This window comes from Hypanus sabinus, chromosome 8, assembly GCF_030144855.1.
Source record: "Hypanus sabinus isolate sHypSab1 chromosome 8, sHypSab1.hap1, whole genome shotgun sequence".
Lineage (NCBI taxonomy): Eukaryota > Metazoa > Chordata > Chondrichthyes > Myliobatiformes > Dasyatidae > Hypanus > Hypanus sabinus.
In genome coordinates this window covers 1,078,319-1,102,308 of record NC_082713.1, presented here as the reverse complement: position 1 = coordinate 1,102,308, position 23,990 = coordinate 1,078,319, and the positions used below count along the sequence as shown (strand labels likewise).

Genomic DNA, 23,990 nt, shown 5'->3' with positions numbered 1-23,990 from the left:
GAAAGGAGCTTAAGAAGGGGTTGAGAAGAGCAAGAAGGGGGTATGAGAAGGCCCTGGCGAGTAGAGTAAAGGAAAACCCCAAGGCATTCTTCAGTTTTGTGAAGAACAAAAGGATGACAGGAGTGAAGGTAGGACCAATTAGAGATAAAAGTGGGAAGATGTACCTGGAGGCTGTGGAAGTGAGCGAGATCCTCAATGAATACTTCTCTTCGGTATTCACCACTGAGAGGGAACTTGATGACGGTGAGGACAATATGAGTGAGGTTGATGTTCTGGAGCATGTTGATATTAAGGGAGAGGAGATGTTTGAGTTGTTAAAATACATTAGGACAGATAAGTCCCCGGGGCCTGACGGAATATTCCCCAGGCTGCTCCACGAGGCAAGGGAAGAGATCGCTGAACCTCGGGCTAGGATCTTTATGTCCTCATTGCCCACTGGAATGATACCGGAGGATTGGAGGGAGGCGAATGTTGTCCCCTTGTTCGAAAAAGGTAGTAGGGATAGTCCAGGTAATTATAGACCAATGAGCCTTACGTCTGTGGTGGGAAAGCTGTTGGAAAAGTTTCTTAGAGATAGGATCTGTGGGCATTTAGAGAATCATGGTCTGATCAGGGACAGTCAGCATGGCTTTGTGAAGGGCAGATCGTGTCTAACAAGCCTGATAGAGTTCTTTGAGGAGGTGACCAGGCATATAGACAATAGACATTAGGTGAAGAAGTAGACCATTCGACCCTTCGAACCTGTACCGCCATTCTGAGATCATGGTTGATCATCTACTATCGATACCCTGTTCCAGCCTTGTCCCCATATCCCTTGATTCCCCCATCCATAAGATACCTATCCAGCTCCTTCTTGAAAGCATCCAGAGAATTGGCCTCCACTGCCTTCCAAGGCAGTGCATTCCAGACACCCACAACTCTCTGGGAGAAGAAGTTTTTCCTTACCTCTGTCCTAAATGACCGACCCCTTATTCTCAAACCAAGCCCTCTGGTACTGGACTCTCCCAGCATCTAGAACATATTTCCTGCCTCCATCTTGTCCAATCCCTTAATAATCTTAAATGTTGCAATCAGAACCCCTCTCAATCTCCTTAATTCCAGTGTGTACAAGCCCAGTCTCTCTAACCTCTCTGCGTAAGACAGTCCGGACATCCCAGGAATTAACCTCGTGAATCTATGCTGCACTTCCTCTACAGCCAGGATGTCCTTCCTTAACCCTGGAGACCAAAACTGTACACAATACTCCAGGTGTGGTCTCACCAGGGCCCTGTACAAATGTAAAAGGATTTCCTTGCTCCTGTACTTAATTCCCTTTGTAATAAAGGCCAACATTCCATTAGCCTTCTTCACTGCCTACTGCATTTGCTCATTCACCTTCAGTGACTGATGAACAAGGACCCCTAGATCTCTTTGTATTTCTCCCTTACCTAACTCTTCACCATTCAGATAATAATCTGCCTTCCTGTTCTTACTCCCAAAGTGGATAACCTCACACTTATTCACATTAAAAGTCATCTGCCAAGTATCTGCCCACTCACTCAGCCTATCCAAGTCACCCTGAATTCTCCTAACATCTTCATCACATGTCACACTGCCACCCAGCTTAGTATCATCAGCAAACATGCTGATGTTGTTCTCAATGCCTTCATCTAAATCGTCGATGTAAATCGTAAACAGCTGTGGTCCCAATACTGAGCCCTGTGGCACCCCACTAGTCACCACCTGCCATTCCGAGAAACACCCATTCACCGTTATCCTTTGCTTTCTATCTGCCAACCAGTTTTCTATCCATGTCAGTATCTTCCCCCCACCCCCAACACCATGAGCTCTGATTTTACCCACCAATCTCCTATGTGGGACCTTATCAAATGCCTTCTGAAAATCGAGGTACACTACATCCACTGGATCTCCCTTGTCTAACTTCCTGGTTACATCCTCGAAAAACTCCAATAGATTAGTCAAGCATGATTTGCCCTTGGTAAATCCATGCTGGCTTGGCCCAATCCTATCACTGCTATCTAGATATGCCACTATTTCATCTTTGATAATGGACTCTAGCATCTTCCCCACTACTGATGTTAGGCTGACAGGACGATAGTTCTCTGTTTTCTCCCTCCCTCCCTCCTTTCTGAGAAAGTGGGATAACATTAGCTATTCTCCAATCCTCAGGAACTGATCCTGAATCTTAGGAACACTGGAAAATGATTACCAATGTATCAGCAATTTCCGGGGCCACCTCCTTTAGTACCCTAGGATGCAGACCATCTGGACCTGGGGATTTGTCAGCCTTCGGTCCCATCAGTCTACTCATCACCGTTTCCTTCCTAATGTCAATCTGTTTCATTTCCTCTGTTACCCTATGTTCTTGGCCCATCCATACATCTGGGAGATTGCTTGTGTCTTCCCTAATGAAGACAGATCTAAAGTACTTATTAAATTCTTCTGACATTTCTGTTTCCCATAACAGTTTCACCCAATTCATTCTTCAAGGGCCCAATATTGTTCTTAACTATCTTCTTTCCCTTCACATACCTCAAGAAGCTTTTGCTATCCTTCTTTATATTCCTGGCTAGCTTGCATTCGTACCTCATTTTTTCTCCCCGTATTGCCTTTTTAGTTAAGTTCTATTGTTCCTTAAAAACTTCCCAATCATCTGTCCTCCCACTCACCTTAGCTCTGTCATACTTCCTTTTTTTTAATGCTATGCAATCTCTGACTTCCTTTGTCAACCACTGTGGCCCGTTTCCCCTCTTTGAATCCTTCCTTCTCCGGGGGATGAACTGATTTTGCACCTTGTACATTATTCCCAAGAATACCTGCTATTGCTGTTCCACTGTCTTTTCTGCTAGGATATCCGTCCAGTTAACTTTGGCCAGCTCCTCCCTCATGGCTGCATAGTTTCCCCTGTTCAACTGCAGCACTGACATCTCCGATCTGCCCTTATCCTTCTCAAATTGCAGGTAAAAATTTATCATATTATGGTCACTACCTCCTAATGGCTCCTTTACTTCAAGATCGCTTATCAAATCCTGTTCATTACACAACAGTAAATCCAGAATAGCCTTGTCCCTGGTTGGCTCTCGTACAAGCTGTTCCAAGAATGCATCCCGTAGGCACTCTACAAACTCCCTATCCTGGGGTCCAGCACTAACCTGATTCTCCCAGTTCACCTGCATGTTGAAATCCCCCATAACTACTGCGACATTACCTTTGCCACATGCCAATGTTAACACCCTGTTCAACTTGTACCCAATATCCATGCTATTGTTTTGTGGCCTGTGGACAACACCCATTAGGGTCTTTTTGCCCTTACTGTTCCTCAGTTCTATCCACACAGACACTACTTCTCCTGATCCTATGTCCCCCCCTTGCAAAGGACTGAATCTCATTCCTCACCAACAGGGCCACCTCACCCCCTCTGCCCACATTTCTGTCCCTACGATAGCACATATACCCTTGTACATTCATTTCCCAGGTCTGATCTCCCTGCAGCCATGTCTCCGTTATCCCAACAACATCATAGTTACCCATTTGCACCTGAGCTTCAAGCTCATCCGCCTTATTTCTGACACTTCGTGCATTCAGATATAGAATTTTTAGCCCATTTCTCCTCTCTCTGTTTAAATCACTGCCTATTGTACTTAACCCAGCTCCCCGAACTCCCATTGGGCTATACACCCCTTGAATTTTGTCGTCCTTTCTAAATTTACTTATTCTTTCAGCACATTTAACTCCCATGTTCCGTCAGACCATCCGTCTGTACATGTGTCCTCCTTATCACTTGTTGCACCTCACCTTTCTCTACTACACACTTAATATTCCGGAACCGTGTAGTCCCCACCTGTCCTTTATTCTTCATCTTGCTATCTTCTCTCACATTCTGGATCCCTGCCCCCTGCAAATTTAGTTTAAACCCCCCCCCCCCCCCGAGAAGCACTAGCAAACTTTCCTGCAAGAATGTTAGTACCGCTCCAGTTCAGGTGTAAACCGTCCAGTTAGAACAGATCCCACCTTCCCTGGAACAAAGCCCAATTATCTAAAAATCTGAAGCCCTCCCTCCTGCACCATCCTCTCAACCACGTATTAATCTGTATAATCCTTCTGTTCCTTGCCTCACTCGCACGTGGCACAGGTAGCACTCCTGAGATTGTTACCCTGGAGGTCCTGCCCTTCAGCTTTGCACCTAACTCCCTGAACTCACTACGCAGGACCCCTTCACTCATCCTACCCACGTCGTTGGTCCCTACATGGACCACAACATCTGGGTTCTTGCCCTCCCTCTGGAGAATAACCTGCACCCGTTCTGAGATGTCCCGGACCCCGGCACCAGGGAGGCATCATACCATCCGAGACTCCCGATCTTCCCCACAAAATCTCCTATCCGCCCCCCTGACCATAGAATCCCCTATCACTACCACTCTCTTCTCTTCCCTCCTCCCCTTCCTAGTTGAATACCCTCATATCTATACCCTCATCTATACCCTCATATAGATGAGGGTAGTGCAGTGGATGTGATCTACATAGATTTTGTTAAGGCATTTGACAAGGTTCCACACGGTAGGCTTATTCAGAAAGTCAGAAGGCAGAGGGTCGTGGTGGAGGGAGTACTTTCAGATTGGAGGGTTGTGACGAGTGGTGTCCCACAAGGATCTGTTCTGGGACCTCTACTTTTTGTGATTTTTATTAACAACCTGGATGTGAGGGTAGAAGGTGGGTTGGCAAGTTTGCAGATGACACAAAAGTTGGTGGTGTTGTAGATAGCGTAGAGGATTGTCGAAGATTGCAGAGAGACATTGATAGGATGCAGAAGTGGGCTGAGAAGTGGCAGATGGAGTTCAACCCAGAGAAGTGTGAGGTGGTACACTTTGGAAGGACAAACTCCAAGGCAGAGTATAAAGTAAATGGCAGGATACTTGGTAGTGTGGATAGAGCAGAGGGATCTGGGGGTACACGTCCACAGATCCCTGAAAGTTGCCTCACAGGTAGATAGGGTAGTTAAGAAAGCTTATGGATACAAACATTCAGAACATATACATCGGCAAAACTCAATCTAAAGCGCGGGTATAGCAATAATCATTAAGAAATAATCTCGACTGTTGTCTAGGGGAATATATATTGTCCGTTGGAAATATAAAAGTCACTCAGAAGTCTGCAGGCTTCAGTCTTTTTGGGGAATCGCTGGGTTTCTCGTGTTTTAGAGAGATTGAGGAGAAACGGAAAAACTTGCCCGGGTCTTTGATGAAGCAACTCCGTTGAATCAGGGAAGCGTTGTTTCCCTGTTATTAGTTCGAAGTCCTTCTCGGTATTATTAGCCACCCGCTCCCCAGGCAAAGGAGTTACGGAGCGCACGTGGCTTTTGACTGGCTTCCAGCTATCATGGGAGTGCTGAGCGATGGAGTCCTTCTGGTGCGTCGCTGGGGTACTGCCTCCTGCAGTCCCCTTTTATCTTGACTTGCAGAGTTGTAGATGTTCATCAAAGTAGGGTGATGCAATCCCCACCCCCACATTGCCCGAGGGTGTCCATATCCGTGGTAGGTGTCACGTAGCAGGGTCATGCCCTTAGCACAGGTGTCTCTAAGAGCAATGGCCAAAACCGTTACATTGTCTCTCATTTTCCTGTGTCCGAGACCCGAATTAATAGTGCTCTTGCGATTCTCCGGAGGGGGGGGGGGGGCTGCTCCCGCCCCTTTGGCCCCTCAGAGCTGTGGTACATTCATAACACCTCCCCTCTAAAAAAAACGTTTTTTACCAGCGGTTAAAAACGGAGTTGTACAGAGTCTTACAGGATTTTTAATCTAACACAATACCCAAGCTTTTTCTTTTAATTACAGAGCCATACAGCTATACACTTAGTTCAGCATCTAGATAAACAATCCGCTAGCACATTATCACTCCCCTTAATGTGCTGTATCTTAATATCGAATTCCTGTAGCATCAGACTCCAGCTCAATAACCTCCTGTTTTTATTTTTCATATTGGCCAGGAATACCAACGAGTTGTGATCGGTATAGAACACTAGGGGTTTTTGCGCGAGACAAATGTATATTTAGAAATGTTGTATCGCCAACACAAGTGCCAACAATTCCTTTTCTACGGTAGAGTAATTCCTCTGGTGTACATTGAACTTCCAAGAGAAATATGCTACCGGGTGCTCCACTCCATCCCTTGCTTGCTGTAAGAGGACCGCCCCTGCAGCCTCATCTCTGGCGTCCGTTGCCAAGGAGAAGGGTGCTAACAAATCGGGTGCTTTTAACACCGGATGATGGCACAATACGGCTTTTAACTTTTCAAAAGCATTCTGACAAGAGGGACCCCACTCAAATTTTTCCTCCTTCCGTAGGAGTTTTGTAAGGGGGAGCGCAATGTCCGCGAAATTTTTACAGAATTTCCGATAGTATCCCACCATGCCCAAAAACCTCCTCAGGGCCCTTTTATTGTAGGGTACAGGAACCTCAGAAATAGCCTGTACCTTCGCCTGCACAGGAGCCAACTGTCCCTCTCCCACCACATAACCCAAATAGGTGATAGTGGCATGACCAAGTTCACTCTTGGCAAGGTTTACTATAAGGTGGGCTGCTGACATTCGGGTAAACAGACTTTCTACAGCCTCCAGGTGCTCCCCCCAGGTGTCACTCCAAACTATCACGTCATCAAGATAAGCCTTGGTGTGGGTTAACCCTTTTATCACAGCGTCTATCATCTGCTGAAATGTCCCTGGTGCATTTTTCATCCCAAACGACATAACGTTGTACTCGTACAACCCGGATGGGGTGACAAAGGCGGAAATCTCTCGAGCCCTGTCCGTTAAAGGAACGCACCAGTACCCCTTTAACAAGTCAACTTTTGTGATGTACCTCGCCTTCCCCACTTGGTCAATGCAATCATCCACTCGGGGAATAGGGTAAGCATCTGTCTGGGTGACCGAGTTGACCTTCCGGTAATTGGTACAGAATCTTATGGTACCGTCCGGTTTTGGGACAACCACGCAAGGAGAAGCCCACGCGGAAGAGGATTCGCGGATTATCCCAGCAGCTAGCATATGTTCAATCTCCTTTCCTACTAGCTGGCTCTTTTCGGAATTCATACAATAAGGTGCCTATTTTATGGGCTGGGTTGAGGTAACTATCACATCATGTTGTGTCCCACTACACCTTCGGGGAACATCTGGGCATAAGTCTGCATGCCGGTTAATGAGCTGTATTATCTGCTCCCGCTGTTCAGGCTTTAAGTGTCTAACTTTATCCGCAAGGCTTGCCAATACCATAGAGTTCTCCAGTCTGGTGGGGACTATACCTATCTTTTCAAACCGCTCTGGTCCCTCTGGGCCATCCCCCCCCCACCTCATCGGTTTTCATGGCCGCACCGACCACCGCGGGGGTAGTGTCATGGTACCTTTTCATCATGTTCACGTGAACTAACTGGGTTGGCTTTCGCCGATCAGGGGTTTCAATCACGTAACTCAGCGAGTCTATTTTCTTACGCACTGTATATGGTCCTTGAAACCTCGCCTGAAGGGGATGGGTAACTACCGGAAATAGGACCAAAACGTTGTTGCCTACGTAAAACTCTCGTTCTCTCGCTCTTGGGTTATACCACTGGCTTACTTTTTCCTGGGATTCTTTAAGGTTTTCCTTTGCCAAGGCGCGTACTTTATGCAGCCTCTCCCGGAATTTCAGAACATAGTCGATCACACTGACTTGAACGGTCGGGCTAGACCACTTTTCTTTCAGGAGGGTTAGAGGGCCCCTGGGCCTGTGACCGAAAACTAGCTCAAACGGACTGAACCCCAGTGAGCACTGGACTGTATCCCTGACGGCAAATAACAGAAGGGGTAAAGCCTCATCCCAGTCTCGAACGTTCTCCTGACAATAAGTTTTAAGCATGGTCTTTAGTGTAGTGTGGAACCTTTCCAACGCCCCTTGGGATTCCGGGTGGTACGTGAAGGCTAGAATTTGTTTGACCCCTAGCTGGGTCATCACCTGCCGAAATGCGTTAGATGTGAAGGTACTCCCCTGATCCGATTGTATCTCCTTAGGCAGCCCCACTGTGGTAAAGAATTTGATGAAGGCCCTCACCTCCACAGTGGTCCTAATATTACCCAGAGGCACAGCCTCTGGAAATCGTGTAGCGGCACACATCATGGTCATGATATACTGCCACCCCCTCGCAGTTTTAGGTAGGGGTCCCACAAAATCCACAATGATTCGGGAGAAAGGCTCCTCGCACGCGGGGATGGGTCGGAGGGGTGCTTTAGGGATAACTTGGTTCGGCTTACCCACCATTTGGCAGGTATGACACCTTTTACAATATTCAGTAATCGCTTTTCTCAGGTTTGGCCAATAGAACTCTCTTTGAACCCGATCCACTGTCTTCGTTATTCCCAAATGCCCACCTAACGGTCCCTTATGAGCTAAGTTCAAAATCACGTCCCGATACGCTTTCGGGACTACTATCTGATGTACCACCGCCCAGTCCTCATCGACCGACACCTTGGGGGGCCTCCACTTCCTCATCAACACACCCTCCTTCAGGTAGTAACCTTCGGGCTCGGTTTCAATCTCGGTCTCCGAAAGAACCAACTCTCTCAAGGCTATCAGTTCCTCGTCACTTTCCTGTTCCCGTACAAACTCTCGTCTGGCTAAGGGCAGGTCTACCTCCCCCTGTTTACTCTCTCCCTTGTTCTCCGGTTTACCTTCCTCGAACCCTCGCTGGTACAGAATCGGTAAAAACATGTCGGCCAAATCAAAACCGGCCAAATTTAAACTGCTCTCTCTCTCAGCTGTCTTTTTTGACATGCTGCGAGTAACCGTGCAGGCCGGGTATATCTTCAGATCTGGGAGAGGGGCCTCAATCCTCGCAGGCTGGGTTGTCAGCTTCACGGCTGCTCCCATTTTCCCTCCCGCTAGGTCGTTCCCCAGAAGGACATCCACGCCTTCCCCCGGCAACTCCGACAGGACCCCCAGCTCCACTGGTCCCGACACCAACTCACAATCTAGAAGGACCCTATGCAAGGGTACCACTTCGGTCCATTTTCCTATGCCTCTCAGGGCTACCTCTCCCGTCGGAGGTCCGAACTCTAGCACTTTACGGCTAATCAGCTCCACTATCTCTCCAGATCCGTACTGGAATTTGTGGGCCTCCCTCCTCCAGGGACACGGTTCCTTCGGAACTAAACGTCTCACGCCCCTCCTGTACTCCATCTACCGGGGGCCCTCTCGCCGATTTTCCGATCGATGCGATACATCCTATAGGGATAGCTGCTTTCCCTTTTTCTGGCTCCTTCCTCGGAGCGGGGCACTTAGATGCAATATGTCCCACCTTTCCACAATTAAAACAGGTCAAACCAGGAAATCTCCAGGTTTCTGGCCTGGTATCCTCACTTTTCCGGCTAGCTCCCGGCTGAGTTTCTACCTTAGCCGGCGGGCTTTCCCTACCGTTCCCACGGTCTCTCAGGTAACTTTTTGTCGAGGAAAACTTTGTCTTGTGAGTTAGGGCATATTCATCTGCGAACCTAGTAAATTCTGCGATGGACCTAGTCGGCCTCGCGTTCAAATACATCTGGATCTCCTCCAGAACACAACTTTTAAATTCCTCAATCAAAAGTAACTCTCTGAGACGCCCATAATCCTCGTCCACCCTTTCCGTGGTGCACCAACGGTCCAAGAGCACCCCCTTCTCATGGGCTAGCTCGGTATATGTTTGATTCCACCCTTTCCTTAAATTTCTAAACTTTTGTCTATAGGCCTCAGGTACCAATTCGTAAGCCCAGAGAATGGCCTCCTTTACTTCAGCATAATTCTCCGCTTCTCCCTCCTGCAGGGACAACGCCACATATGCTCGTTGGGCCTTCCCCTTTAACACACTTTGTAACAACGCCACCCATTGCTCTTTTGGCCACTTCTGATTCACTGCCACCTTTTCAAAAAGCAAGAAATAACTATCAACATCTGTCTCCTCGAACGGGGGTACCAATCTCAACTCCCTACTAACATTAAACAGCTCCGCTCGGTCTAACCCTTGATCTCTTCACTCGTTCCTTACCTTCTCCATCTCCCAGTCATGTTTCCTGTTTCTCTTTCTCGGCCCGTTCCTTCTCTTTCTCGACTGCTTCTAGCTTTCATAAGTCGAGGGGTGGAGTTTAAGAGCAGTGATGTAATGATGCAGCTCTATAAAACTCTAGTTAGGCCACACTTGGAGTACTGTGTCCAGTTCTGGTCGACTCGGTATAGGAAGGATGTGGAAGCATTGGAAAAGGTACAGAGGAGATTTACCAGGATGCTGCCTGGTTTAGAGAGTATGGATTATGATCAGATATTAAGGGAGCTAGGGCTTTACTCTTTGGAGTGAAGGAAGATGAGAGGAGACTAAGCTATTAAGAGGAATAGACAGAGTGGACAGCCAGCGCCTCTTCCCCAGGGCACCACTGCTCAGTACAAGAGGACATGGCTTTAAGGTAAGGGAAGGGAAGTTCAAGGGAGATTAGAGGAAGGTTTTCTACACAGAGAGTGGTTGGTGCGTGGAATGCACTGCCTGAATCAGTGGTGGAGGCAGATACACTAGTGAAGGTTAAGAGACTACTAGACAGGTATATGGAGGAATTTAAGGTGGGGGGGTTATATGGGAGGCAGGGTTTGAGGGTCAGCACAACATTGTGGGTCGAAGGGCCTGTAATGTGCTGTACTATTCTATGTTCTATTTAATGAATATACTACTGGTGGCTGGTAAATAGACTTATTAGGAAATAGTTATCACAGGAGAGCCCAACCTGGAATTCATGGATGGAAATTACAAGCATTTACAAAATGGAGAAGATAACAGCATCTGTTAATCATAAATTGGAACAATTTGATTCATACTGTGAAAAATGGTTTAACTATAGTTTAACACCTCATCGGCCTGATTCAATGAATATGCTGTAAAAAAAAAATCACTCCCTACTTGTACATAGTTTTCTCCTTTCGCTTGTTCTTTCTTTCCTCTCTTTTCTACCTGAGTGTATACCTCAGATAAATATTATGTGGAGATATATATGTACAATATCTGAAATACATCTTATGGAAATGTTTGATGGTGAACTTCAATAAAAAAATAAATTACAAAAAAAGAAAAAAAGAAGTGACAGATGGAGTTCAACCCAAATAAGTGTGAGGTGATTCATTTTGGTAGGTCAAATATGATGACAGAATATAATATTAATGATAAGACTCTTGGCAGTGTGGAGGATCTGAGTGATCTTGGCATCCAAGTCTGTAGGACGCTCAAAGTTGCTGCCAGGTTGACTCTGTGGTTAAGAAAGCATATGGTGCATTGGCCTTCATCAGTTTGGGATTGAGTTTAGGAGCCAAGAGGTAATATTGCAGTTATATAGGATCCTGGTCAGACCCTACTTAGAGTACTACACTCAGTTCTGGTCACCTCACTATAGAAAGGATGTGGAAACTATAGAGAGGGTGCAGAGGAGACTTACAAGGATGTTGCCCGGATTAGGGAGCGTGCCTTATGAGATTGGTTTGAGTGTACTCAGCCTTTTTTCCTTGGAGCAACAGAGGATGAGAGGTGACCTGATAGAGGTGTATAAGATGATGAGAGGCATTGATCGTGTGGATAGTCAGAGGCTTTTTCCCCAGCATTGAAATGGCTAGCACAAGAGGGCACAGTTTTAAGGTGTTGGGGAGTAGATACAGAGGAGATGTCAGGGGTAAGTTTTTAACACAGAGAGTGGTGAGTGCATAGTATGGGCTGCCGGTGACGATGGTAGAGATGGATACAATAGGGTTTTTAAGAGACTCCTGGATGGGTACGTGGAACTCAGAAAAATAGAGGGCTATGGGTAACCCTAGGTAATTTCTAAGGACTTTGTGAGCCGAAGGGCTTGTATTGTGCTGTGGGTTTTCTATGTTTCTATCCTTCTGTAGACTTATGTGCCGTATCCCCCACCATACTCAACATTGTGCCATTTCCTGTATCCCTTCCCAGCCCTGAATGCTTCCTTTTTCCCTCCCCACACCATCCAAGCTCCCTGATCTCTGGAGTGACTCAAACATTCAATTTCCTGACTCAGTTGGGAATTTCACTCACAGTGCAGGCTGTGTGCAGGAAAATTAAGTGCAGAGATTGAACTATAGGACCATCAAAGAATGTTTCTCCATTCCCAAGCTGCATCTCTATCGGCGATACATTATTCCTCCATTCTCAGCAAATTCACAGGGATTGCAGATGGTTTGGGTGTTAGTTCTAGCAATGAGATGCTGTATTAAACAGAGCGTTGTTAACCCTCTCAGCCATCACCAAGAGTACTTCAGTGTGATACTCACCCATCAGGAATAGCTCAGTGCTGTATTAACCAGAGAGGGTTTCATTAAACCCTTTCCATTACCACTGGGAATACCTCAATGCAGTATTAAACATTAACCTCTGAGGAGCCACCATGAGTACTTCAGTTAGTCAGCAAGTGCAGCAAATGTTTTCTCGCTATATTAAACATGCAAATTTGATCAGTCCGCTCTTCAGTGGTCTTTTACAGAAAAGGCTCATTGCCTCGGAGGCAATTCAACATCAGACGGGTATTCCATTATGTGCTTTCCATCGAATTCAGCAAGTTTTAAGTTTTGGATGTGAACCCAGTAAACTTGGATGTGATCTTTGTTGGTTGTTTTTTTTCCAGTAAGTAATGGACAATGTCCTTATTTCTTAGGCACAGCAGATAAGAAGAGGAGCTCCTCACTAAATAGATTGGCCAGTAACCCTCGCTCATCTACTCCTGTAGACAAACTCTCAAGAGAAGATCTTCAAGGTGGCTGATGATTTGCATCAAACGTTTAGTCCTGTCTTGTGACCTAAATGTTAAACATATTTAATCAACCTAACATTTAATAACTTGTGCCATGTGTGTATGATGAAATTCATAAATCTGCCATTTCCTTCTCCCAGTTTCTCCATAATGCATCTGATGATAAGACTTGCCATTCTAGTTTTATTAACCTTTGCTGTTCCTCTGCCATGATTGTTGCAGATCTCAACTATGTCTCCAGTATTTCCCCACACCATATGTCCTCTCACCCAGAACAACTCATTGTTCTCACCTTCCAGCCCATCAGTCACCATTTTCAAGAGACCATCCACCATTATGTCCATCACCTCCAATGTAATTCCACCATGCAGGACTTTCCGGGCTATCCACCTATCCTCATTAACCACTCCCCATCTCAACACTTTCCCAAGTGACTATCTAGGCCATTCACCTATCTGCATTAACCACACCCCATCTCAACATTTTCCCAGGACTATGAGGGAAATTATTGTTTCCATTATTGATGGTACTGAAACATTACTTTGTCACTACAAGAAACTGTCTGTCCAGTGACTGTATGATGTAATTGTGCATGTGAAAACTACTTGCACCCTGCCGACTTCTCTGAGTTTGAAGGTTATTTCTTCTGGGTGCTTTGCACACCATCCTGTTCAAATGTTGATTGTCCATAATTAGCCCATGTCTTTCCAAATGCTCACAAATTCTATCCCTAAGAATCCTCTCCAGTAACTTCCTGACCAGTGATGTTAGACTCCCTATTCCACAGTTTCCAGGATTACCCCTCAGTAACCTCGTGATTACTGTACTCACTAATATATAACAGAAGATTGACTCGAATCAGAATAATGCCCCTTGTCTAGGCCTGCATGATCTGCAGTTTCTCAATGCATACCTGACTGTTGCGACAGTTTCTGACTGCTTTGCCATTTGATATGTGGAGGTCGTGACAAGTTTGTGATTAGTGTAGAATCTGACTGTTGGAGTTGGTCATTTCCCCACTCACTGAGCAGCAGGTTAACATTATGTGTCCACCTCCTCATGCACACACATGAATTCTTAGAACTCTATGTATTGCTTCACATATGTGTTGCTTTTTCTGTCATGTTAATGTGCTGCAGAGCTAACCATTTCCAATTGTTTGACTGTTTTTTTCTCTTTGGAACTGGCGTCAGGCTATGTTTATTAATGACCAGGCAGTGAGCCTGGGCTCACTGTACCTAATTTAATTACAGTTTCATTCCATTGTGTTGTCTGAGATAGTAACACTTTGTTTTGAACCTTTCTGTTATTTTTATCATTCACTAATCTAACTAACTTTGTCACTCGCACTAACTGTTCTACCCATCTCTTCTGCAGTTAAACCACGTTAACTCGAGTTCCAATTCAATCCTCTCCCCTCAGCTCGACGTTCGCAGAACAGTCCTGTAGAGAGTAATATAATCAACCGCTTGCTAATGCCCACACAGTCGTCGTTAGCTAGGAGCAAGAGTGCTGCTGCTTTACCAGAAGCTGGACAAAGTTCTGCAGGTAATTCTTTCTATCCCTGATATACAGGAATGTGCCCAAGGTGACTGCGATTAACCTGCTTACACACTGACCTCTTTGTACTTTAGTGTGGCCAGCTGGGAACCACACTGACACACACAAAGACATATGAAGCTCACACAAAATGTCATCAGCTTGTTGCAAAGTGGGTTGGAAGGTAAAGGGCACTGAGGCATCTGGGTCAGAGAGGATAGGTCAGTGATGGATGGAGTCAGGGCACTAAGGATTAAGGTGACGGGGATGCAGTGAGAATTGCAGGTGACCTTTAGATACTTAATTGGTGATGAGACGGGGACACTATAAGGCATAGGAGCAGAATTAAGCCATTTGGCCCATCAAGTCTGCTGTGCCATTCCATCATGGCTGATTTATTATCCCTCTCAACCCATTTTCCTGCCTTCTCCACATAACCTTTGACATCCTGAGTAATGAAGGACCTAAGAGCTGATTTTAAAAAACACACAATATGAAATCATTGACTTAATGTCCTTAACTAATTGAATGTTTTTCATATTTTGAATGCTGCTTGCCTTATCCTGCACCAGCTAGAAAACAGAACATAGCGGTAGGCTATGCAATCCTTAAACTGTGCTCCCTGGCTAAACATCTAAGTGAATGCCCTGGTTGCACCTTTCACCTCTTATGCCTATCAGCCATTTAAAATACTTTCACCGACATGGCCTCTGCTGCTTTGTGTGTTACATATTCCACAGCTTCACCACCCAGTATCCATTCCTTGCTGGTATTTCACATTTCCACGATTTGTTTTATTCACAAGAGTCTTGATTACAGGCTAAATCTGAAAAGGAGAAAACAGTGAGATGTTTTATTGACTTGTGACTCCCTGCTTACAGTCCAGTGCTGATATGATATTAATGTGTTTTTAGAGACACTTGGCTCCTTTGTGTTCAGCACCATGTTGCTGAGCTGACCTGAGTGCTTCCCCAGGCCCTGCTCTATGTAGTGAGTAAAAGACTCGTCTACAAAGCTTTTTATTGTATCTGCCATATGATTGCATCTTCCGGTCTCACACTCCTCTTCCCCTTAATTTTCTCTTTTTGCCTTCCTTGTTTTCATTTTAAGACAGGAAGAGAGGTCATTAATATGTTTTAATTCTTAGTCCAAGTTCCATTACTTCGTTAAAAAAAAATGTGTTCCCACACTGCCACCTTTGTATTACTTCCGGGGTGTCTTGAGGCTACTCATGTAGTAGTAGAACTCTCAATGGATACAATTAAATATTCTCGTTTCAGCCTGATACAGCTAAAAAGCAGGACTGCTTCCAAGGTCAGTACAGTCAACAAAGATGTCTTCATGCGTTTAAACAAACTATCACTGTTTAAAACTGTCGGAAACAGTGTTGATTGTGGATGGTCTACTTGCCGGATTCCGCGCAGGAACATGGTTGCAAATCAGGGATACAAGTGTGTTTAAGGAAACAGGGTTTTAAGCTCCCAATACCAACTATCTTGCTGGCAAACGTACAGTCTCTGGTGAATAAAATCAATTATCTCAGAGCTAGGGTGCTGAATCAGAGGGATATTAGGACTGTGTGTGTCCTTCGTTTCATGGAATCCTGGTTAACCCCTTCTGTACCAGATGCAACAATTCAGATTGATGGGTTTACTATACACCATCAGGCTAGATCTTATAGAGTCTCTCAAAAGCAGATGTGGAGGAGTATGCCTCATGATAAACTCTTCTTGATACACAAATACATCAGTGCTGTCCCAATTCTGCTCACCAGTCCTGGAATATCTAACAGTTAAGTGTCATCCATTTACCGGACTGTGGGAGATTTCTGGGATCATTTTGGTAATGATATACATTCCACCTCAGGCCTAATGCCTTCACGTCATTTTGGGCGATTTTAACCAGGCCAGTCTGAAAAAAATCACTAAGTAATTACCATCAACAGATCACCTGCAATACCAGAGGAAACAACATACTGGACCACTGTTACACCATCATCAAGAATGCCTACCGTGCTATTCCATGCCCTCACTTTGGAAAGTCTGATCCCTGGCTGTACTTCTACACCCCTAGACAGAATCAGAATCAGGTTTATTATCACCAGCATGTGACATGAAATTTGTTAACTTAGCAGCAATATATAATATAGAAGAGAAAAATAATAATAAGTAGTTAAGTAAATCAATTACAGTGTACGTACATTAAATAGATTAAAAACATGCAAAACACAGAAATACTGTATATTAAAAAAAGAAGTGAGGTAGTTCAATGTCCATTTAGGAATCAGATGGCAGAGGGGAAGAAGCTGTTCCTGAATCACTGAGTGTGTGCCTTCAGGCTTTTGTATCTCCTACCTGATGTATCAGTGAGAAAAGCCTTGGGTGCTGGACATCCTTAATAATCGACGCTGCCTTTGAGACACCACTCCCTGAAGATGTCCTGGGTACTTTGTGGGCTAGTACCCAAGATGGCGCTGTCTAGATTTACAAACTTCTGCATCTTCTTTTGGTCCTGTGCAGTAGCCCCACAATACCAGACAGTGATACAGCCTGTCAGAGTGCTCTCCAAGGTACATCTTTTGAAGTTTTTGAGTGTATCTGTTGACATACCAAATCTCTTCAAACTCCTAATGAAGTACAGCCACTATAGTGCCTTCTTTATAGCTACATCGATTTGTTGGGACCAAGTTAGATCCTCAGAGACTTGAAACTGCTCACTCTCTCCACTTCTGATCCCTCAATGAGGATTGGTATGTGTTCCTTCGTCTTACCCTTCCTGAAGTCCACAATCAGCTCTTTCGTCTTACTGATGTTGAGTGCCAGATTGTTGCTGCGGCACCACTCCACTAATTGGTATATTTCACTCCTGTATACCCACTTGTCACCACCTGAGATCTACCAACAATGGTTGCATCATCAGCAAATTTATAGATGGTATTTGAGCTATGCCTAGCCACACAGTCATGGGTATATAGAGAGTAGAGCAGTGGGCTAAGCACACACTCCTGACGTGCGCCAGTGTTGATCGTCAGCAGGGAGGGTATGTTGTCACCAATCGCACAGATTGTGGTCTTCCGGTTAGGAATTCGAGGCTCCAATTGCAGAAGGAGGTTCTGAGGCCCAGGTTCTGCAACTTCTCAATCAGGATTGTGGGAATGATGATATTAAATGCTGAACTATGGTCGATAAAGAGCATCTTGACATAGGTGTTTGTGTTGTCCAGGTGGTCTGAAGCCGTGTGGAGAGCCATTGAGATTACGTCTGCCATTGACTTACTGTGGCAATTAGCAAATTGCAATAGGTCCAGGTCCTTGCTGAGGCAGGAGTTCAGTCTAGTCATGACCAAACTCACAAAGCACTTCAAGTTAAGTCAAGTCAAGTCACTTTTTATTGTCATTATAACCATAACTGCTGGTACAGTATACAGTAAAAGTGAGACAACGTTTTTCAGGACCATGGTGCTACATGAACAATACAAAAACTACACTGAACTACGAAAACCAACACAAAAACTACACTAGACTACAGACCTACCCAGGACTGCATAAAGTACACAGAACAGTGCAGGCATTACAATAAATAATAAACAAGACAATAGACACAGCAGAGGTCAGTAGGTTGGTAGTTCGATGGCTTGGGGGGAAATCTGTTACATAAATAAACAGCTGAATGGTGGCATCCGGGATTCCATCCGTTTCTGTACTCCCACCGAGTACTTTGTTGCCACAGATGTTGTCCAACTTAATATCCATTGGAGAGCAGAATGGATGGGAGAGCCGGCTGGCTGGGACTTACTTTTTTCCTGGCACGGATTCCTGCCCGCTCGCTTTGCTTCCGCTTCCTCGCACTCCACTTACGACTTCCCCAACTCTGGCCACCGACATCAGGCGACTCCGAGGACTGCAGGCCGGATTCCCTCAGCAAGCCAAGGTCGTGCAATCTAACCAGCAGATTTTCATGAAGGGTTGTTTTTGGGAGATCTCTGTATATTAGCAGTATCTGGCGATGGTAGATAGTTGCTCTGTTATCCATTGCCCTAAACCCTAATTGTGCCTTAAAATTAAATTTAAAAAACTAAATTAAAGTAGCACCAGACCCGAAAGGCTGCTGCTTCCGTGTACCACATCACCTACTGGATAACTGTCATCACTGTCAATGTGAGTGCTACCAGGCGATAGTCATTAAGACAGCTCACATTATTCTTCTTAGGCACTGGTATAATTGTCTTTTTGAATGGATGTGGAGAGGATGTTTCCTTTAGTGGGTAACCAGAGGACACCATCTCGGAATAGAGGGATGTCCATTTAGAACAGAGTGAGGAGGAATTTCTTCAGCTAAAGGGTGGTAAATCTGTGGAATTCATTGCCACAGAGGCCTGTGGATGTCAAGTCATTGAGTATATTTAAAACTTCAGTTGATAGGTTCTTGATTAGTCAGAGCATCAAAGTTTACAGGCAAAACACAGGAGAACGGGATTGAGAGGGATAATAAATCCACCATGATGAACAGACCAATGGGTCAAATGGCCTCATTCTGCTGCAATGGCATCAGCGCTGGACTCTGGAGTGAAGGCTTCCAAGTTTGAATCCAAGACGGGCCATCCCCGAGCACACTTTCTATCCATGCTGGGTTGAGCGTCGAGCTAGCCACTCAGCCTCGTTAAAAAAAAGGGTCGAGTCAGGAATGTTCATATTGTGACGCCGTTAATCCAAAAGGAGACGCACGCACGCACACACTCACTCACTCACTCACTCACTCTTTGGTCTTGTACACCCAGTATCTTTACAGGGTGTTGGGCTGTATCAAGGAGTGCGGGATAATGAGGATGGAAATGGCAGGTGCATACGTACAGCCTGATATTCAGTAACCACTCACTTCACATGGGATCGGCAGTGTCTTTCACACTGGGTTCCACAGTACCCCTGCTCTTTGCTCTTTTAGGTGACAGTGGACCTCTTTAGCTCTTGAAAGTAGGTTCTCAAATTTCACTTTAATTTCCTTTTGAATTACTGAACATTGTCTGGTTTTGCCTGATAGTCACGTGTGGTGGTGTGCACTTTACGTAAGAATAAGGAGAAGGAGTAGGCCATTTGGCTATTCATGGCTGATCCGGCCATAAGACTTGGCTGCATCTCCCTGTTTTTGCCTACAACCTTTAATTCCCCATCTATGCAAAATTCTATCTAACTGTGTCTTTAATATACTTAATGAAGCTGTATCAAGGAGTGCTGGATAATGAGGATGGAAAGCCTCTACTGCTTCCCTGGGCAGAGAATTCCACAGATTCTCTAGGAGTCCTCACTTGGAGTATTTATTCTGAACAGTTTTGGCCCCCTTATCTAAAAAAGAATGTGCTGACATTGGAGAGTGTTCAAAGGAAGTTCACAAAAATAATTCCAGGATTGAAAGGCTTGTCATATGAGGACCATTTGATGGCTTTGAGCCTGTATTCATTGGAATTATGAGGAGTAAGGGGTGTCCTCATTGAAACCTATTGAATGTTGATAGGCATCGATAGAGTGAATGTGGAGAGGATGTTTCATATGGTGGGGGAGCCTAAGATCAGAGTACACAGCCTCAGAATAGAGGGGCATCCTTTTAGAATGGTGATGAGGAATTTCTTCAGCCAGAGAGTGGTGAACCTGTGGAATTCGTTGCCTCAATCGGCTGTGGAGGCCCAGTCAGTCAGTATATTTAAAGCAAAGGTTGATGGATTCTTGATTAGTCAGGGCATGAAGGGAGAAGGGTGAAGGCAAGAGGTTGGGGCTTAGAGGGAAAATGGATCCGCCATGATGAAATGGCGGAGCAGACTTGAGCCAAATGATCTAACTCTGCTCCTATATCTTATGGTTTTCCTGTACCCCTTGATCCACTGTGCTTTTTACATTGTCAAAGACTCTAGCAAATTTGTTAAATGACCTGCATTTCATGAATATATACTCTGTCTGCCCAGTAGAACCGTTTCTATTGAGGTGTCTTGCTATTTCTTAACAATGGCTTCAAGCATTTTCCCAACCACAGATATTAACCTAAATGAGCTATAGTTAAAAGCTTTTTTTGTCCTCATCTTTTTCCAAATAGTGGTGTTACTTCCAATCTGTTCAGACCTGCCCAGAGTTCAGAGAAATTTGGTAAATTGTCACAAATACAAGTACTGTAACTAGTGCCATATCTTTCAGTATCCTGGGATATATTCCATCAAGACCAAGGGATTTGTCCACCTACAGACCCACCAGCTTACTCATCACCGTCTCTTTAGTGACAGTGATTGTGTTGAATTCCTCACCTCCCAGCACATCATAATATCTCTCTTTGGCATGCTAGATGTGTGTTCCATCATGAACATTGACCCAAAATAGTTATTCAAGACCATGGCCATTTCCACATTGCCCTTTGAATTTCCAATGGACCTATGTTCACTTGAGCCACTCTTTTACACCTATGTAATTATAAAATCTTTTACTGTCTGTTTTTCTATTTTGTGCCAATTTGCTTTCATAATCTGTCTTCTCTTCATGACTACTTGCTTAGTGGTTCTTTCTTACATTCCCAGTTTTCCCGACCATGTAACCTATTCAAGAAACTGCCTAGAATTTCCCTACTGCATAGCCCTCTATTTTTCTAAGCTCCATGTACCTATCTAACAGTCTCTTAAAAGACCCTATTGCATCCACTTCCACCACTGTTGCTGGCAATGCATTCCACACACTCACCATTCTCTTTGTGAAAATCTTAATCTTGACACCCTCTCCCCGTACCTACCTCCAAGCACCTTAAAACTATGCCCTTTTGTGGTAGCTATTTCTGCCCTGGGAAAAAGCTTCTGGCTATCTCTACGATCAATGTCTCTCATCATCTTATACACCTCATCGAAACATAGAAATATAGAAAATAGGTGCAGGAGTAGGCCATTCGGCCCTTCGAGCCTGCACCGCCATTCAGTATGATCATGGCTGATCATCCAACTCAGAACCCTGTACCTGCTTTCTCCATACCTCGATCAAGTCACCTCTCATCCTCCATTGCTCCAAGGAGAAAACACCATGTTTACTCAACCTATTCTCATAAGACATGCTCTTCAGTCCAAACAACATCCCTGTAAATCTCCTCAGCACTCTTTCTAAAGAATCCATATCCTTCCTGTAGTGAGGTGACCAGAACTGAACACAGTACTCCCAAGTGCGGTCTAACTAAGATCTTATGTGAAAGGAAAATCGTGTCTGACGAATCATATAGAATTTTTTGAAGATGTGACTAGTAGAGTGGATAGGGGAGAGCCAGGGGTTGTGGTATATTTAGATTTTCAAAAGGCTTTTGACATGGTCCCACACAGGAGATTAGTGTGCAAACTTAAAGCACATGGTATTGGGGGTATGGTATTGATGTGGATAGAGAATTGGTTGGCAGACAGGAAGCAAAGAGTGGGAGTAAACTGGACCTTTTCAGAATGGCAGGCAGTGACTAATGGGGTACCGCAAGACTCAGTGCTGGGACCCCAGTTGTTTACAATATATACTAATGATTTAGATGAGGGAATTAAATGCAGCATCTCCAAGTTTGCGGATGACACAAAGCTGGGCGACAGTGTTAGCTGCGAGGAGGATGCTAAGAGGATGCAGGGTGACTTGATAGGTTAGATGAGTGGGCAAATTCATGGCAGATGCAATTTACTGTGGATAAATGTGAGGTTATCCACTTTGGTTGCAAGAACAGGAAAACAGATTATTATCTGAATGGGGGCCGATTAGGAAAAGGGGAGGTGCAACGAGACCTGGGTGTCATTGTACACCAGTCATTGAAGGTGGGCATGCAGGTACAGCAGGCGGTGAAAAAGGCAAATGGTATGTTGGCATTCATAGCAAAAGGATTTGAGTACAGGAGCAGGGAGGTTCTACTGCAGTTGTACAAGGCCTTGGTAAGACCGCACCTAGAGTATTGTGTTCAGTTTTGGTCCCCTAATCTGAGGAGAGACATTCTTGCCATAGAGGGAGTACAGAGAAGGTTCACCAGGTTGATTTCTGGGATGGCAGGACTTTCATATGAAGAAAGACTGGATCAACTAGGCTTATACTCACTGGAATTTAGAAGATTGAGGGGGGATCTTATTGAAATGTATAAAATTTTAAAGGGATTGGACAGGCTAGATGCAGGAAGATTGTTTCTGATGTTGGGAAGTCCAGAACGAGGGGTCACAATTTAAGGATAAAGGGGAAGCCTTTTAGGACCAAGATGAGGAAAAACTTCTTCACACAGAGAGTGGTGAATCTGTGGAATTCTCTGCCACAGGAAACAGTTCAGGCCGGTTCATTGGCTATATTTAAGAGGAAGTTAGATATGGCCCTTGTGGCTAAAGGGATCAGGGGGTATGGAGAGAAAGCAGGTACAGGGTTCTGAGTTGGATGATCAGCCATGATCATACTGAATGGTGGTGCAGGCTCGAAGGGCTGAATGGCCTACTCCTGCACCTATTTTCTATGTTTCTATGTTATATAGCTTTAACATTACCTCACAGCTCTTGAACTCAATCCCACAGTTGATGAATGCCAACACACCGTACACCACCTTGACAACACTGTCAACCTGTGTAGCAGCTTTAAGTATCTTATAGACACAGACCCCAAGATCGCTCTGATCCTCTCACTGCCAAGATTCTTACCATTTACATTATATTCTGTCTTCAGATTTGACCTACTGAAATGAACCACTTCACTCTTATCTGGATTGAACTCCATCTCCCACTTCTCATCCCAGATCTGCATCCTATCGATGTCCTGCTGTAACCTCTGACAACCCTCCCGAGTATCCACGACACCCCCAACTTCTGTGTCATCAGGAAACCTACTAACCCACCCTTCTACTTCCTCATCCAGGTGATTTATAAAAATCACAATGGTGGGGGGAGATCCCAGAACAGATCCCTACTGAACATCACTGGTCACCGACTTTCATGCAGAATATAAGCTATCTAAAACCCATCCCTCCACTTTCTCATCAAGGTCATTTATAAAAATCACAAAGAGTAAGGGTCCCAGAACAGAGCCCTGAGGCGCTCCGCTGGTGACTGACCTCCATGCAGAATATGACCCATCTACAACCACCCTTTGCCTTCTGTGGGCAAGCTATTTCTGGATCCACAGAGCAATGTCCCCTTGGATCCCATGCCTCCTTACTTTCTCAATAAGCCTTGCATGGGATACTTTGTCAAATGCCTTGCTGAAATCCATATACACGACATCTACTGCTCTACCTTCATCAATGTGTTTAGTTACATCCTCAAAAAATTCAATCAGGCTTGTAAGGCATGACTGGCCTTTCATAAAGCCATGCTGACTATTCCTAATCATATTATGCTTCTCCAAATGTTCATAACTCCTGCTTCTCAGAATCTTCTCCATCAGCTTACCAACCACTGAAGTAAGACTCACTGGCCTGGGGTATATCTACTCCCTTTCTTGAATAATGGTACAACATCCTGTTACAAGAGTCACCCCTTGTAATAATGATCAGTGAGGCACAGAGAATCTTTAGTTACCGACAAGTAACTTTTATTGTTTCAACTAAAAGCATGTGGGTTCACAAACTGTCTCTGTGTGCACCCTACTAGAATTCCCTGGCAGTCCATGAACAGTCAATGAAAAGAAAAGGATATTACCCGTGAAAAG

The 23,990-nt window shown here is 44.9% G+C and overlaps 1 protein-coding gene across 9 annotated transcripts in view; it reads left to right on the top strand.

Annotated features, from left to right (window-relative positions):
* map7d3 (MAP7 domain containing 3) overlaps positions 1–23,990 on the top strand; it is a 274,252-nt gene that overhangs the window by 158,626 nt on the left and 91,636 nt on the right. For all 9 annotated transcript variants that reach the window (XM_059976665.1, XM_059976667.1, XM_059976669.1 and 6 more), the window contains 2 exons: positions 12,695–12,793; positions 14,213–14,338. In XM_059976665.1, the coding sequence (XP_059832648.1) occupies positions 12,695–12,793; positions 14,213–14,338 (225 nt within the window). The remainder of the gene's footprint in view (positions 1–12,694; positions 12,794–14,212; positions 14,339–23,990) is intronic.